A 15,325-nucleotide genomic window follows, 5' to 3' on the forward strand; every position below is an offset into this window, starting at 1 on the left:
AGGGTGAATGGGGAAGATAAAATTGTTAAGAGCCTTTGAACAGGGTATGGTAGTAGGTCCCAGGCGCCGGTTTGTGTCAAGAACTGCAACGCTGCTGGGGTTTTCCAGCTCAACGGTTTCCCATGTGTACCAAGAATCATCCACCACCCAAACAGTGGTGTTTAAGATGAGGCAGAACGATTTTTTTTTTCATGAGCATGGCCTTAATTCTATTACAGCATATTGGATAACTGTCATTCATATTCCATTCACCCTGTTCAATGTAACAGCAATAGGTTTAGGCTAATACATGATACTAGAATTTTCCCTATACCCATCATGAGGCTGCTACAACCTGCCTATGAATGAAAGTTTAGAATGTAGGGTCACACAGGTGGAGATACGTTTTTTAGGTGACAGACAGTGACACATGGACAGACAGTCGTGAAGACATCACCAACTAATTATCATGGTCCAAACACACCAAGACAGTCGTGAAGACATCACCAACTAATTATCATGGTCCAAACACACCAAGACAGTCGTGAAGACATCACCAACTAATTATCATTGTCCAAACACACCAAGACAGTCGTGAAGACATCACCAACTAATTATCATGGTCCAAACACACCGAGACAGTCGTGAAGAGGGCACGACAACAAGTTTTCCACCTCGGGAGACTGAAAAGATTTGGCATGGGTCCGCAGATCCTCAAAAAGTTCTACAGCTGCACCATCGAGAGCATCCTGACCGGTTGCATCACCGCATGGTATGGCAACTGCTCGGCATCTGACCGTAATGCACTACAGAGGGTAGTGAACATCACTGGGGCCAAGCTTCATGCCATCCAGGACCTATATAAAGAAAGACCCAAAAATTGTCAGTCACCCAAGTCATAGACTGTTTTCTCTGCTCCCGCACGTCAAGCGGTACAGGAGCACCAAGTCTAGAACCAAAAGGCTCCTTAACAGCTTCTACCCCCAAGCCATAAGACTGCTGAACAATTAATCAATGGCCACCCGGACTATTTACATTGACCCTTCATTTGTTTTGTACACTGCTGCTACTTGGTGTTTATTATCTATGAAATGTCAATTCACCCCGACCTACATGTACAAATGACCTCGACTAACCTGTACCCCCGCACATTGACTCGGTACCAGTATCCCCTGTATATAGCCTTGTTATTGTTATTTTATTGTGTTACTTTTTATTATTTTTTACTTTTGGTCATTTGCTCATTTTCTTAACTCTTCTTGAGCCGTACTGTTAGTTAAGGGCTTGTAAGTAAGCAATTCACTGTAAGTTCTACATTTGTTGTATTCGGCGCATTTGACAAATAAAGTTTGATTTTATTTGACAAATTCAGGTATGTTTATCCTGTTTTTTTTCTGTTTAAGAAACGTTTGTCTCTAGAGAGTTGAAAACAGCAGGTCTGGGACAGGTAGCACCTCCGGTGAACAGGTCAGGGTTCCATAGCCGCAGGCAGAACAGTTGAAACTGGAGCAGCAGCACGGCCAGCTGGACTGGGGACAGCAAGGAGTCATCATGCCAGGTAGTCCTGAGGCATGGTCCTAGGGCTCAGGTCCTCTGAGAGAGAGAAAGAAAGAAAGAGAGAAAGAGAGAGAGCATACTTAAATTCACACAGGACACCGGATAAGACAGGAGAAATACTCCAGATATAACAGACTGACCCCAGACCCTCGACACATAAACTACTGCAGCATAAATACTGGAGGCTGAGACAGGAGGGGTCAGGAGACACTGTGGCCCCATCCGATGATACCCCCGACAGGGCCAAACAGGCAGGATATAACCTCACCCTCTTTGCCAAAGCACAGCCCCACACCACTAGAGTGATACCTTCAACCACCAACTTACCATCCTGAGACAAGGCCGAGTATAGCCCACAAAGACCATGGCACAACCCAATGGGGGGTGCCAACCCATGAATACAGCTGCACAGTATTGTCTCTTCTCGATGGCGGTTATGATATTGTTTAGTACCTTGAGCGGGGTTGAGGTGCACCCATGACCAGCTCGGAAACCGCATTGCACAGCGGAGAAGGTTCATGCTGAAAGAGCTCTGATAGGTTGGAGGATGTCCTCCGGAAGTTGTCATAATTACTGTTTAAGTCTATGGAAGCCTTGAGAACCATGAGTCTCATAGGTTTTTGTATTGAAGTCAATGTACCCAGAGGAGGACGCAAAATAGTATGTTTTATTCAATTATTTTTTTATTAAATTATTTGTTGATGTGATTATATTTAGTATAGTTTTATCCAAAAATTATAATTTATTAATGTTTTACCAATTTATTTTATTCTGAAACTCACTGAAACTCCCTTCCCACAATTATGTCATGTTGGCTCGATGTCCTTTGGGTGCAGTGGAGGCTCCTCAGAGGAGGAAGGGGAAGACCATCCTTCTCTGAGGAGTGAAGACTGCACCCAAAGGACATCCAGCCAACATGACACAATTGTGGGAAGCATTGGAGTCAACATGTGCCAGCATCCCTGTGGAAGGCTTTGGACACTTTGAAGAGTTCATGCCCCGACAAATTGAGGCTCTTCTGAGGGAAAAGGAGGAGGTTCCTAGTCCTTATTAGGACGTTTATTTCTCTCCAAATGTTTGGTATGATCAGTGTACATGTAAAGGCAGTCAATGTTGTTCTCCCCCTTAGACGAGAAGGAGCATGGATAGGACCAAGATGCGGATTGAGGGAAATAAGCCATCTTTTAATGAAAAAACAGCAAACAAGACACTACAAACTACAAAACAACAAACGTGACTAACCTTCAACTGTCCTGTGAGGACACAGGAACAAACACCCACAAAACACCAGTGAAACCCTGGCTGCCTTTGTATGACTCTCAATTAGAGACAAACAATACACACCTGTCTCTAATTGAGAATCATACCAGGCCGAACACAAAACCCCACATAGAAATACAAACATAGACAAACCCACCCAACTCACGCCCTGACCAACTAAAATGAATACAAAACAAAGGAAAACAGGTCAGGAACGTGACAGAACCCCCCCCTTAAGGTGCGAACTCCGGGCGCACCAGCACAAAGTCTAGGGGAGGGTCTGGGTGGGCGTCTGTCCACGGTGGCGGCTCTGGCGGTGGACGAGGTCCCCACCCCACCATAATCAATCCCCGCTTCTTTATCCCCCTCCCAATGACCACCCTCCCACTAACCCCACCTAAATGAAGGGGCAGCACCGGGATAAGGGGCAGCACCGGGATAAGGGGCAGCACCGGGACAAGGGGCAGCACCGGGACAAGGGGCAGCACCGGGATAAGGGGCAGCACCGGGATAAGGGGCAGCACCGGGACAAGGGGCAGCACCGGGACAAGGGGCAGCACCGGGACAAGGGGCAGCACCAGGACAAGGGGCAGCACCGGGACAAGGGGCAACACCGGGATAAGGGGCAGCACCGAGACAAGGGGCAGCACCGGGACAAGGGGCAGCACCGGGACAAGGGGCAGCACCGGGACAAGGGGCAGCACCGGGACAAGGGGCAGCACCGGGACAAGGGGCAGCACCGGGACAAGGGGCGGCAGGTCCTGGCTGAGGGACTCCGGCAGGTCCTGGCTGAGGGACTCCGGCAGGTCCGGGCTGAGTGGCAGCTCCGGACTGTAGGGCAGCTCCGGACTGTACGGCAGCTCCGGACTGTAGGGCAGCTCCGGACTGTCGGACGTCTCTGGCAGCTCCTGACTGGCGGGCGTCTCTGGCAGCTCCTGACTGGCGGGCGTCTCTGGCAGCTCCTGACTGGCGGGCGTCTCTGGCAGCTCCTGACTGGCGGGCGTCTCTGGCAGCTCCTGACTGGCGGGCGTCTCTGGCGGCTCCTGACTGGCGGGCGTCTCTGGCGGCTCCTGACTGGCGGGCGTCTCTGGCGGCTCCTGACTGACGGACGGCTCTAGCGGCTCCTGACTGACGGACGGCTCTACTGGCTCGGGACAGACGGGCGGCTCTAATGGCTCGTGGCAGACGGATGACTCAGATGGCGCTGGGCAGACAGATGGCTCAGACGGCGCTGGGCAGACAGATGGCTCAGACGGAGCTGGGCAGACGGGCCGTTCAGGCACCGCTGGGCAGACGGCAGACTCTGGCCGGCTGAGACGCACTATAGGCCTGGTGCGTGGTACCGGAACTGGAGGTACCGGGCTGAGGGCACGCACCTCAGGGCGAGTGCGGGGAACAGGAACAGGGCACACTGGACTCTCGTGGCGCACTCTAGGCCTGGTGCGTGGTACCGGAACTGGAGGTACCGGGCTGAGGGCACGCACCTCAGGGCGAGTGCGGGGAGAAGGAACAGTGCGTCCAGGGCTCTGGAGACGCACAGGAGGCTTGGTGCGTGGTGCCGGAACTGGAGGCACCGGGCTGGAGACACGCACCATAGGGAGAGTACGTGGAAGAGGAACAGGGCTCTGGAGATGCACTGGAAGCCTGGTGCGTGGTGTAGGCACTGGTGGTACTGAGCTGGGGTGGGAAGGTGGCGCCGGATATACCGGACCGTGAAGGAGGACACGTGCTCTTGAGCACCGAGCCTCCCCAACCTTACCAGGTTGAATGGACCCCGTAGCCCTGCCAGTGCGGCGAGGTGGAATAGCCCGCACTGGGCTATGCAGGCGAACCGGGGACACCACCTGTAAGGCTGGTGCCATGTACGCCGGCCCGAGGAGACGTACTGGAGGCCAGATACGTTGGGCCGGCTTCATGGCATCCGGCTCGATGCCCAACCTAGCCCTCCCAGTGCGGCAAGGTGGAATAGCCCGCACTGGGCTAAGCACGCGTACTGGGGACACCGTGCGCTTCACCGCATAACACGGTGTCTGAACAGTACGACGCCCTCTTACTCCACGGCAAGCCCGGGGAGTTGGCTCAGGTATCCAACCCGGCTTCGCCACACTCCCCTTTAGCCCCCCCCCAAGAAATTCTTGGGTGAGCCTCTCGGGCTTCCAGCCTCTCATACGTGCTGCCTCCTCAATCCACCGCTCCTGGGCTGTGGCTGCCTTCTTCACCTCCCGAGAGCGGCGATTCTCTCCAACCTTAGCCCAGGGTCCTTCTCCATTGAAAATTTGCTCTCAACTCCCAAAGGAAAACAGGTCAGGAACGTGACAGTACATATATATATAAAGAAAATATTGCATGACCAAAAGCACAATTCTATTTTTGTAAAAATGAGACAAGTGTACGAGCATATGTGTGTTCTCTCAAGAACTTTAAGTAGCCTGTATTTGATGTGATATACTCCTTTCGAGACAGGATTGTGTCACGTCACAGATCTGGGGAAGTGTACCAAAACATTTCTGCAGCATTGAAGGTCCCCATCATCTTAAAAGGAAGAAGTTTGAAACCACCAAGACCCTTCCTACTGCTGGCTGCCCGGCCAAACTGAACAATCGGGGGAGAAGGGCCTTGGTCAAGGAGGTAACCAAGAACCCAATGGTCACTCTGACAGAGCTCCTCTGTGGAGATGGGAGAACCTTCCAGAAGGACAACCATCTCTGCATCACTCCACCAAGCAGGACGTTACGGTAGAGTTGCCAGACGGAAGCCACTCCTCAGTAAAAGGCACATGAAAGCCAGATTGGAGTTTGCCAAAAGGCACCTAAAGGACTATCAGACCATGAGTAACAAAATTCTCTGGTCTGATGAATGCCATGGGTCACGTCTGGAGGAAACCTGGCACCATTTCCACGGTGAAGCTTGGGGTTGGCAGCATCATGCTGTGGGGATGTTTTTCAGCGACATGGACTGGGAGACTCTTCAGGATCGAGGGAAAGATGAACGGAGCAAAATACAGAGAGATAATTTTTGAAAACTTGCTCCAGAGCACTCAGGACCTCAGACTGGGGCAAAGGTTAACCTTCCAATAGGACAACGACCCTACGCACAAAGCCAAGACAACGCAGGAGTGGCTTTGGGAGATGTCTCTGAATGTCCTTGAGGGGCCCAGCCAGAGCCCGGATTTGAACCCGATTTAACATCTCTGGAGAGACCTGAAAATAGCTTTGTAGTGACACTCCCCATCCAACCTGACAGAGTTTGAGAGGATCTGCAGAGAAGAATGGGAGAAACATGAGGCTCCTGCTGCTGCTGTCCTCAAGGGCAAATTGATAGATTTTTTACCTAGTTGTCTTTGGGATTCAAACCAGAGATCTTTCGGTTACTGGCCCAAAACTAGTAACCGCTAGGCTACCTGCAGCAGGAGCCACACATTTATTTTTCCCTCATTATGAACATTCATATTGGTCAACAGTCAACCTATTGTGTGAATTGAACATTCATATTGGACTGTAGCAGCTAGTTAACTGGCTACCGATCAACCTATTGTGTGTATTTAATATTTATATTGGACTGTAGCAGCTAGCTAACTGGCTACTGATCAACCTATTGTGTGTATTGAATATTCATATTGGACAGCCTTACCTATATAGTAGCACCACCACCCATCAGCCCATTCTCTTCTTGATGTCAAAGCTGCAGTGTATTGTTGGTATAGGAGTATTAAATTAATGAATAATCCTATTTATTTAAAGCCACACTAAGATGTCACCATACTATTCCTTTAAAGCCCCTCTGTCATATATAAATCATCAGAGTGGGAAACCAACTGACATGGAAACAATGGAGCAAATGGATCACTATCAGAGTGTATTATGACATCAGATAGAACTACTCAGACATATTATGCAGATAAGACATCTTAATTATCTATGTTACCCAACTAATTCTGATTCATCCACCACAAGTCACATACTCAGATATGTGGACACATACAATTAACATTTTGCATTACAGAGTCTGTGAACATTTTCATTTCATTAAATCATCAGTGGGCCAACATTGCAAATGTAAACAACGGAACAAATGCATCACATCCAAATATCACTTGATTATCTGCAGTGCTGGAGGAATGACACACAGATAAACACACACACAGTGTCAGAGTTTAAAAAAGGACCATTTAAAACAGAAGGAATCTGACCTACTCTATATTCAAACTACATATTCAATTCATGTTTTCTAATAAAAACATACAAATATATATGTTTTAGTATACTTTGTACAATTCAAGTTCATATGGTAAAAACAGGTAATCATTATCAGTCAACAATATAAGACAGCAAGTCCCCTGTGTGTATTCTCTCATGCCATTTCAGGTCCCCCGGCTGGGTGAAACTCATTCCACATTGGGAGCAGTGGTAAGGCTTCTCCCCTGTGTGTATTCTCTCATGCCGTTTCAGGTCCCCCGGCTGGGTGAAACTCATTCCACATTGGGAGCAGTGGTAAGGCTTCTCCCCTGTGTGTATTCTCTCATGCCGTTTCAGGTCCCCCGGCTGGGTGAAACTCTTTCCGCACTGGGAGCAGTGGTAAGGCTTCTCCCCTGTGTGTATTCTCTCATGCCGTTTCAGATCCCCAGGCCGGTTGAAACCCTTTCCACACTGGGAGCAGTGGTAAGGCTTCTCCCCTGTGTGTATTATCTCATGAACTTTCAAGTTCCTTAAATGGTTATAACTCTTTACACACTGGGAGCAGTGGTAAGGCTTCTCCCCTGTGTGTATTCTCTCATGTTTTTTCAGGTTCCCTAAATCGTTAAAACGCTTTCCGCACTGGGAGCAGTGGTAAGGCTTCTCCCCTGTGTGTATTCTCTCATGTCTTTTCAGATCCCCTGACTGGTTAAAACACTTGCCACACTGGGAACACTGGTGTCTTGTTGGTTTGGACGTCCCTGGCTCTGGTTCCTCTGAGTCTGGTCTTTCTCCTGCCAAACACAGTGTGTTTTTAAAAAAAGAGACCTGAATGAAACCTCCACATGATAAATAGGCCTTGCTACGAGGGTAAATCCTAATCAGATCGCTCAATAACCTAAGGCCAGTTTTAACAATCTTGGTTTGATTTGAAAACACATGTTGTAGAGTTTCCTGGTAATTACTGATAATGTTTACATTACTTTTTTATTCATTCTGCTTTACAAGTCAGAACACAAACTAAACCGTTCTTGGACACTCAAGACACAGACGTCGCTTAATTCCAATCGAGCAGGTGGTTCTAAATATATAACTTTCATAGCTGTATGATACAGAATGTGAGCTACAGTTGTGGCCAAAAGTTTTGAGAATGACACAAATATTAATTTCCACAAAGTTTGCTGCTTCAGTGTCTTCAGATATTTTTGTCAGATGTTACTATGAAATACTGAAGTATAATTACAAGCATTTCATAAGTGTCAAAGGCTTTTATTGGCAATGACATGAAGTTGATGCAAAGAGTCAATATTTGCAGTGTTGACCCTTCTTTTTCAAGACCTCTGCAATCCACCCTGGTGTCAATTAACTTCTGGACCACATCCTGAGATGGCAGCCCATTCTTGCATAATCAATGCTTGGAGTTTGTCAGAATTTGTGGGTTTTTGTTTGTCCACCCGCCTCTTGAGGATTGACCACACGTTCTCAATGGGATTAAGGTCTGGGGAGATTCCTGGCCTTGGACCCAAAATATTGATGTTTTGTTCTCCGAGCCACTTATCATGTTTGCCTTACGGCAAGGTGCTCCTTCATGCTGGAAAAGGAATTGTTCGTCACCGAACTGTTCCTGGATGGTTGGGAGAAGTTGCTCTCGGAGGATGTGTTGGTAGCATTCCTTATTCATGGCTGTGTTCTTAGGCAACATTGTGAGTGAGCCCACACCCTTGGCTGAAAAGCAACCCCACACATGAATGGTCTCAGGATGCTTTACCGTTGGCATGACACAGGACTGATGGAAGCGCTCACCGTGTCTTCTCCGGGCAAGCTTTTTTCCAGATGCCCCAAACATTTGAAAATTGGGTTCATCAGAGAAAATGACTTTACCCCAGTCCTCAGCAGTCCAATCCCTGTACCTTTTGCCGAATATCAGTCTGTGTGCAGATGCACTCACACCTGCCTGCTGCTATTCCTGAGCAAGCTCTGTACTGGTGGTGCCCCGATCCCGCAGCTGAATCAACTTTAGGAGACGGTCCTGGCGCTTGCTGGACTTTCTTGGGTGCCCTGAAGCCTTCTTCACAACAATTAAACCGCTCTGAAGCCTTCTTCACAACAATTGAACCGCTCTCCTTGAAGTTATCGATGATCTGATAAAGGGTTGATTTAGGTGCAATCTTACTGGCAGCAATATCCTTGCCCGTGAAGCCTTTTTTGTGCAAAGCAATGATGACGGCACGTGTTTCCTTGCAGGTAACCATGGGTGACAGAGGAAGAACAATGATTCCAAGCACCACCCTCCTTTTGAAGCTTCCAGTTTTTTTTTTGGGGGGGGGGGGGTTCAGTTCATTTGCATGGCAAAGAGGGACTTTGCAATTAATTACATCTGATCACTATTCATAACATTCTGGAGTATATGCAAATTGCCATCATACAAACTGAGGCAGCAGACTGAAAATTCATATTTGTGTCATTCTCAAAATATTTGGCCACAACTGTACACACTTCCTTAAACATAAAACAAGTAAATAAGTAATTTTAAGTGGAAGTCCAAAACTTATTTTTACGTCGAAGACACAAAGCACATCAGTAAAATCTCCCCGTTGTCGAAAGGGTTCGACGCCTGCTGTTTAAATGGCCCAATTTCTTATTTAGACGTTCACAGATTTTCAACATTTTGACTATCGCTGAAGTCATATTTTGGGTAAAGTAAAAAATAAAGTGAAATATTTGGGAAGATGTTCCTAAAACTGAGAATAACTATAATAAACAAAAATATTAACGCAACATGTAAAGTGTTGGATGTTTCATGAGCTGAAAAAAAAGATTGCAGAATTTTTTACATCCCTGTTAGTTAACATTTATTCTTTGCCAAGATAATCCATCCACCTGACAGGTGTGGCATATCAAGCTGATTAAACAGCATGATCATTACACAGGTGCACCTTGTGCTGGGGAGAATAAAGGCCTCTAAAATGTGCAGTTCTGTCACACAACACAATGCCACAGATGTCTCAAGTTTTAAGGGAGCGTGCAATTGGCATGCTGACTGCAGGAATATCCACTGGAGCTGTTACCAGATAATTGAATGTTAAATTCTCTACCAGAAGCCGCCTCCAACGTCATTTTAGAGAATTTGGCAGTACATCCAACTGGCCTCACAACCACAGAACACATGTAACGACGCCAGCCCAGGACCTTCACATCCTCTGAGACCAGCCACCCGAGTTGTATTTCTCTTTCTAATGAAGCCCTTGTGGGGAAATTCGTTAAAAACTTGTGCATTCGTTAAAAACTTCTCTAGGATAGGGGTCAGCATTTTCACGTTTGGATGAAAAGCATATCCAAATTCAACTGCCAGCTACTCATCCCCAGAAGATAAGATGTGCATATTATTAGGAGATTTGGATGGAAAACACTCTGAAGTTTCTAAAACGGTTTGAATCATATCTGTGAGTATAACAGAACTTATTTAGCAGGCGAAAGCCAGAGGACAAACCATTCAGATTTTTTTTTTGTTGAGGTCACTCTCTTTTCAATTATTTTTCATTGGGAATCCAGATTTCTAAGGGACCTTCTTGCAGTTCCTACCGCTTCCAATGGATGTCAACAGTCTTTAGAAATTGGTTGAGGTTTTTCCTTTGTGTAATGAAGAAGTACAGCCATCCAGAACGAGGGTAACTTGAAGTGTACTGTTAGAGGCGCGTGACCAGAAAGCTAGCTACAGTTTGTTTTCCTCCTGTATTGAACACAGATCAGCCCGTCTTCAATTTTATCGATTATTTACGTTAAAAAATACTTACAGTTGTATTACAAAAGTAGTTTCAAATGTTTTGGCAAAGTTTACAGGTAACTTTTGAGATACTTTGTAGTCACGTTGCGCAAGTTGGAACCGGTGTTTTTATGGATCAAACGTGCCAAATAAATGAACATTTTGGATATATATCGACGGAATTAATCGAACAAAAGGACCATTTGTGATGTTTATGGGACATATTGGAGTGCCAACAAAAGAAGCTCGTCAAAGGCAAGGCATGAATTATATTTCTATTTCTGCGTTTTGTGTCGCGCCTGCAGGGTTGAAATATGCTTCTCTCTCTTTGTTTACTATAGTGCTATCCTCAGATAATAGCATCGTTTGGTTTTGCCGAAAAGCGTATTTGAAATCTGACATATTCAGACCCCATCACCTTTTCCAAATTTTGTTACATTTCAGCATTATTCTAAAATTGATTCAATTGTTCCCCCCCCCGCCCGTCAATCTAAATTCAGCAAAAAAAAGAAACGTCCTCTCACTGTCAATTGCTTTTATTTTCAGCAAACTTAACATGTGTAAATATTTGTTGGAACATAACAAGATTCAATAAAAGACATAAACTGAACAAGTTCCACAGACATGTGACTAACTGAAATTGAATAATGTGTCCCTGAACAAAGTGGGGGGGTCAAAATCAAAAGTAACAGTCAGTATCTGGTGTGGCCACCAGCTGCATTAAAGGAGGACTGTAGCATCTAATGATGAAACATGGAGTCTTAAAGAAGGCCTGTAGCTTCTAATGATGAATTACTATGGAGTCTGATGCTTTAACCTTTTCTCAATAGGGGGTGCTGTTTTCACTTTGTAAAAAATTTTGTTCCCAAATTAAACTGCCTCGTACTCAATTCTTGCTCGTACAATATGCATATTATTATTACTATTGGATAGAAAACACTCTCTAGTTTCTAAAACCGTTTGAATTATATCTGTGAGTAAAACAGAACTCAAGTTGGAGCAAACTTCCTGTGAGGAAGTGAGAAATCTGAAATCAGGCAGGCTGTTCTGGCAAAAGGAACGGGGATAAACATACCTGAATTTGTCCAATAGAAACTCTCGTTTGCAACTGTTGGACTAATAATTACACCGTGTATCAGCTAGATGCAGGCAAGAGTGTGCAAGGCAGTATTGAATGTGTCAATATATTTTTCAAATTCTTCTCTCGACCAGTGTGCACCTACGTTGTAAACCTTAATTCATAGGCAGGTTGTAGAAACCTCATGATAGGTATAGGGGAAATGTTAGTATCATGTAGTAGTCTAAACCTATCGCTGTTACATTGAACAGGGTGAATGGAATATGATTTGGAGTCATCTAATATGCTGTAATAGAATTAAGGCCATGCTCATGAAAAAACAAATAGTTCTGCCTCATCTTAAACGGCACTGTTAGGATGGTGGACCACTCTTGGTACACATGGGAAACTGTTGAGCTGGAAAACCCCAGCAACTTTGCAGTTCTTGACACAAACCGGTGCACCTGGCACCTACTACCATCCCCCGTTCAAAGACACTTAAATATTTTGTCTTCCCCATTCACCCTCTGAATGATACACATACACAATCCATGTCTCATTTGTCTCAAGGCTTAAAAATCCTTATTTAACCCATCTCCTCCCCTTCATCTACAATGATTGAAGTGGATTTAACTAGTGACATCAATAAGGGATCATAGCATTCACCTGTATTCACCTGGTCAGTTTCTGTCATGGAAGGAGCAGGTGTTCTTAATGTTTTGTAGACTCAGTGTAAAGCACTACAGATAATCAAGTGCTATTTGAATGTGACGCATTTGGTCTATTGTTTACAGCGGGGTTGGGAAATTCCAGTCCTCGAGGGCCTGATTAGTGTCACAGTTTTGCCCCAGCTAACACACCTGACTCCAATAATCAACAATTCATGATCTTCAGTTTAGAATGCAGTTTGATTAATCAGCTGTGTTTGCTAGGGAGGGAGAAAAAGTGTGACATCAATCAGGCCCCGAGGACTGGAGTTGCCCACCCCTGGTTTACAGGATGATTTGTATCTTAAAGAGCGTAGCTTTAAGGGAATAGTACCGTCACATCTAAATAAAAACGAATGTAAAAAATGAACAGAGCAAATGTGTATTAAAACACTACCTAATCATATAAGTATTTATTCAACATTTACATATTCATATTAAATGAAACAGTAGCGAGCAGGTCTCGAACCTTCGACCTTCTAGCCCGAGGTCCGGCGCGCTATCGACTGTGCCGCAAAAGCATGCTCGTGCGGCAGGGTCGATTTTCGCGATTATAAACCCAGGGTCGCTATTATTATTACACTATTGAGCTTCTACGTCTGTACACAGGACGGTATTATTTGTAAGACGTAAGAGAAAACATATCAGCTTATTGTTAAATTATTATGACGTTCTTTACAATACAAAAGTGCAGTAACTATTGTTTCCAAACTGCGTTACCCACTCCAGTCAGCAGAAGGTGATGGGAGTATTTCAGGTGATGCTTCTTGCGTGACGTATAATCTAGTGGACGGGACAGGAGGCTTCTTCAACAGCGACAAAAGGCTTCTGGTTTAACCACGCGGAGCTTTGCTAGCAAACCTAAAACTCTTTATACCATTCTTGTGTATATTACTCTTAGTGTTTCGAACATAATTCTGTTTACCTATCTACTGGTTCATTTATAAACGTAATTTGCTTGTTAAATTAGCAATGTGTTACATTGATACTGCACTAGGTTAATTTCCCGGAGCATAAACGCACAAATCTAGACGGAGAAAGAAACTGGTGAAAGGAGGCAAAGAGGCTTGAAGAATGAAAATGGAGAAACAAGAGGATGATATTACAGTGAAAGAGGAAGATGGGAAAGAGGTTGTCAAAGTGGAAAAGAGGTAGAAGCTTTCAGAATCAAAAAGGAGGAAGATGCCGTAAAATTGAAAGAAGAGGAAGAACCTTTTCGAGTAAAAGAGGAGACTGAAGTTCCGATTACCACCAGTGAGTACTGTCTTAAACAGGGACACAAACTATGCAGTAGTTGAACTGTGTTTTTTAAGGGGCATTCTACTGAATACCGGCACTTTGATATGTTGTTCAGTTCTGTAGGAGTTGTTTAAGGGGCAATCTGCCATTGGTACATATATTTTGTGCACTTCAAAATTGTATTTATTGAATTGTCTGTGGTCTATATTAAAGTGCACTTATTCTAATATAACAGGCTTTTAAAATATAATATACAGTGCATCATTTCTACTTAAAATATTAAAGGGACACAAAATGAACCCATTTTGTTTAAAGGCACTTTAACATTTGCATCACAGTGGTGGGAAAAGTACGCAATTGTCATACTTGACTAAAAGTACAGATACCTGAATAGATAATTACTCAAGTAAAAGTGAGTCACCTAGTAAAATACTTCCTGAGTAAAAGTCACAGATATACTGAAGTACCAAAAGTAAAAGTATATAAATAATTTCAAATTCCTTATATTAAACAAACCAGATGGTGCCATTTTCTATTTTTTTTAATTTACGGATAGCCAGGGACACACTCCAACTCTCAGACAATCTGCAATTGAAACGTGTGTTTAGTGAGTCCGCCAGATCAGAGGCAGTGATGATTACCAGGGATGTTCTCTTGATTAGTGCATGAATTGGACCATTTTCCTGTCCAACAAGACTCTGTGATTGTAATAGATGGTCATAAGTTTACAATCTGTTTGATGTTCTCATTCACACAGGAGAGAGACATGACTATCCTGGATCCTCTGGGGAGCATCAACAACATCCTGATGCTGACGAGGAAGAGAAGAGTCTCTCCAGATCAGAACACCAGATGGTACAGCTTGGTTTGGTCTATTATACAGCTTGCTCTATCGGGGTCTGGGCTGGGTTTCTGTAAAGCACTTTATGACAACAGTGACATCAGCATCCATAATGATATGTGTCTGTGTCCCCTCTTTATAGTTACCAGGACAACGCTAGCCCTTCCTCCCTCCCGGAGTCCCCGTGGCGTGCTTCTCCCGGTAGCACCTTACTGCTGGGTATGAAGAGGTTGTCTGTGCAGCTGGTGGACTGCAGGAAAACAACGGGGCTGAGTGGAACTGTGAGAGGAGGAGAAGAGAAGAAAGGATCAGATTTGACACATCAAAGTAAGTGCTGTAGTTTAGTTTGAACAAATACAATAGATCTGTTCACTGGTATCTGTTACCAGGACAACCAGCAGAGTTCTGTTAGTTGACAGGAAGATAGACTGGTATCTGTTACCAGGACAACCAGCAGAGTTCTGTTAGTTGACAGGAAGATAGACTGGTATCTGTTACCAGGACAACCAGCAGAGTTCTGTTAGTTGACATGAAGATGGACTGGTATCTTTTACTAGTAGGGCTGTCACAGACTAATAAAAATCTTGTTTGACTTAGTCACCTGTTCTTTCGACCAATCAATTGGTACACATTTTAAACGTGTATTTCTATATATGCACTACCGTTGAAAAGTTTGGGGTCAATTAGAAATGTCCTTGTTTTTGAAAGAAAAGCACATTTTTTTGTCCAATAAAATAACCTGTTGGGGAT

General features: G+C 44.9%; 2 protein-coding genes across 3 annotated transcripts in view; one reads left to right on the forward strand and one right to left on the reverse strand.

Moving 5' to 3' along the window:
• Positions 1 to 7,048: 7,048 nt before the first annotated feature.
• On the reverse strand, positions 7,049 to 8,558 carry LOC129843070 (zinc finger protein 239-like). Its single transcript, XM_055911822.1, has 2 exons — positions 8,541 to 8,558; positions 7,049 to 7,703 (listed from the first exon to the last, which is right to left on the reverse strand). The coding sequence occupies exons 1-2, from the start codon at positions 8,556 to 8,558 to the stop codon at positions 7,104 to 7,106; spliced, it is 618 nt and encodes a 205-aa protein (XP_055767797.1). The 3' UTR covers positions 7,049 to 7,103.
• A 6,183-nt stretch (positions 8,559 to 14,741) lies between these two features.
• LOC129843086 (piggyBac transposable element-derived protein 4-like) overlaps positions 14,742 to 15,325 on the forward strand; it is a 7,924-nt gene continuing 7,340 nt past the window's right edge. Inside the window, exon 1 of one of the 2 annotated variants that reach the window (XM_055911843.1) lies at positions 14,742 to 14,902. In XM_055911843.1, coding sequence (XP_055767818.1) covers positions 14,797 to 14,902 — 106 coding nt within the window. In that variant the 5' untranslated portion in view covers positions 14,742 to 14,796. The remainder of the gene's footprint in view (positions 14,903 to 15,325) is intronic. The other variant, XM_055911842.1, reaches the window with a different exon arrangement.

The sequence above is a fragment of the Salvelinus fontinalis genome, unplaced genomic scaffold (assembly GCF_029448725.1).
Source record: "Salvelinus fontinalis isolate EN_2023a unplaced genomic scaffold, ASM2944872v1 scaffold_0097, whole genome shotgun sequence".
Lineage (NCBI taxonomy): Eukaryota > Metazoa > Chordata > Actinopteri > Salmoniformes > Salmonidae > Salvelinus > Salvelinus fontinalis.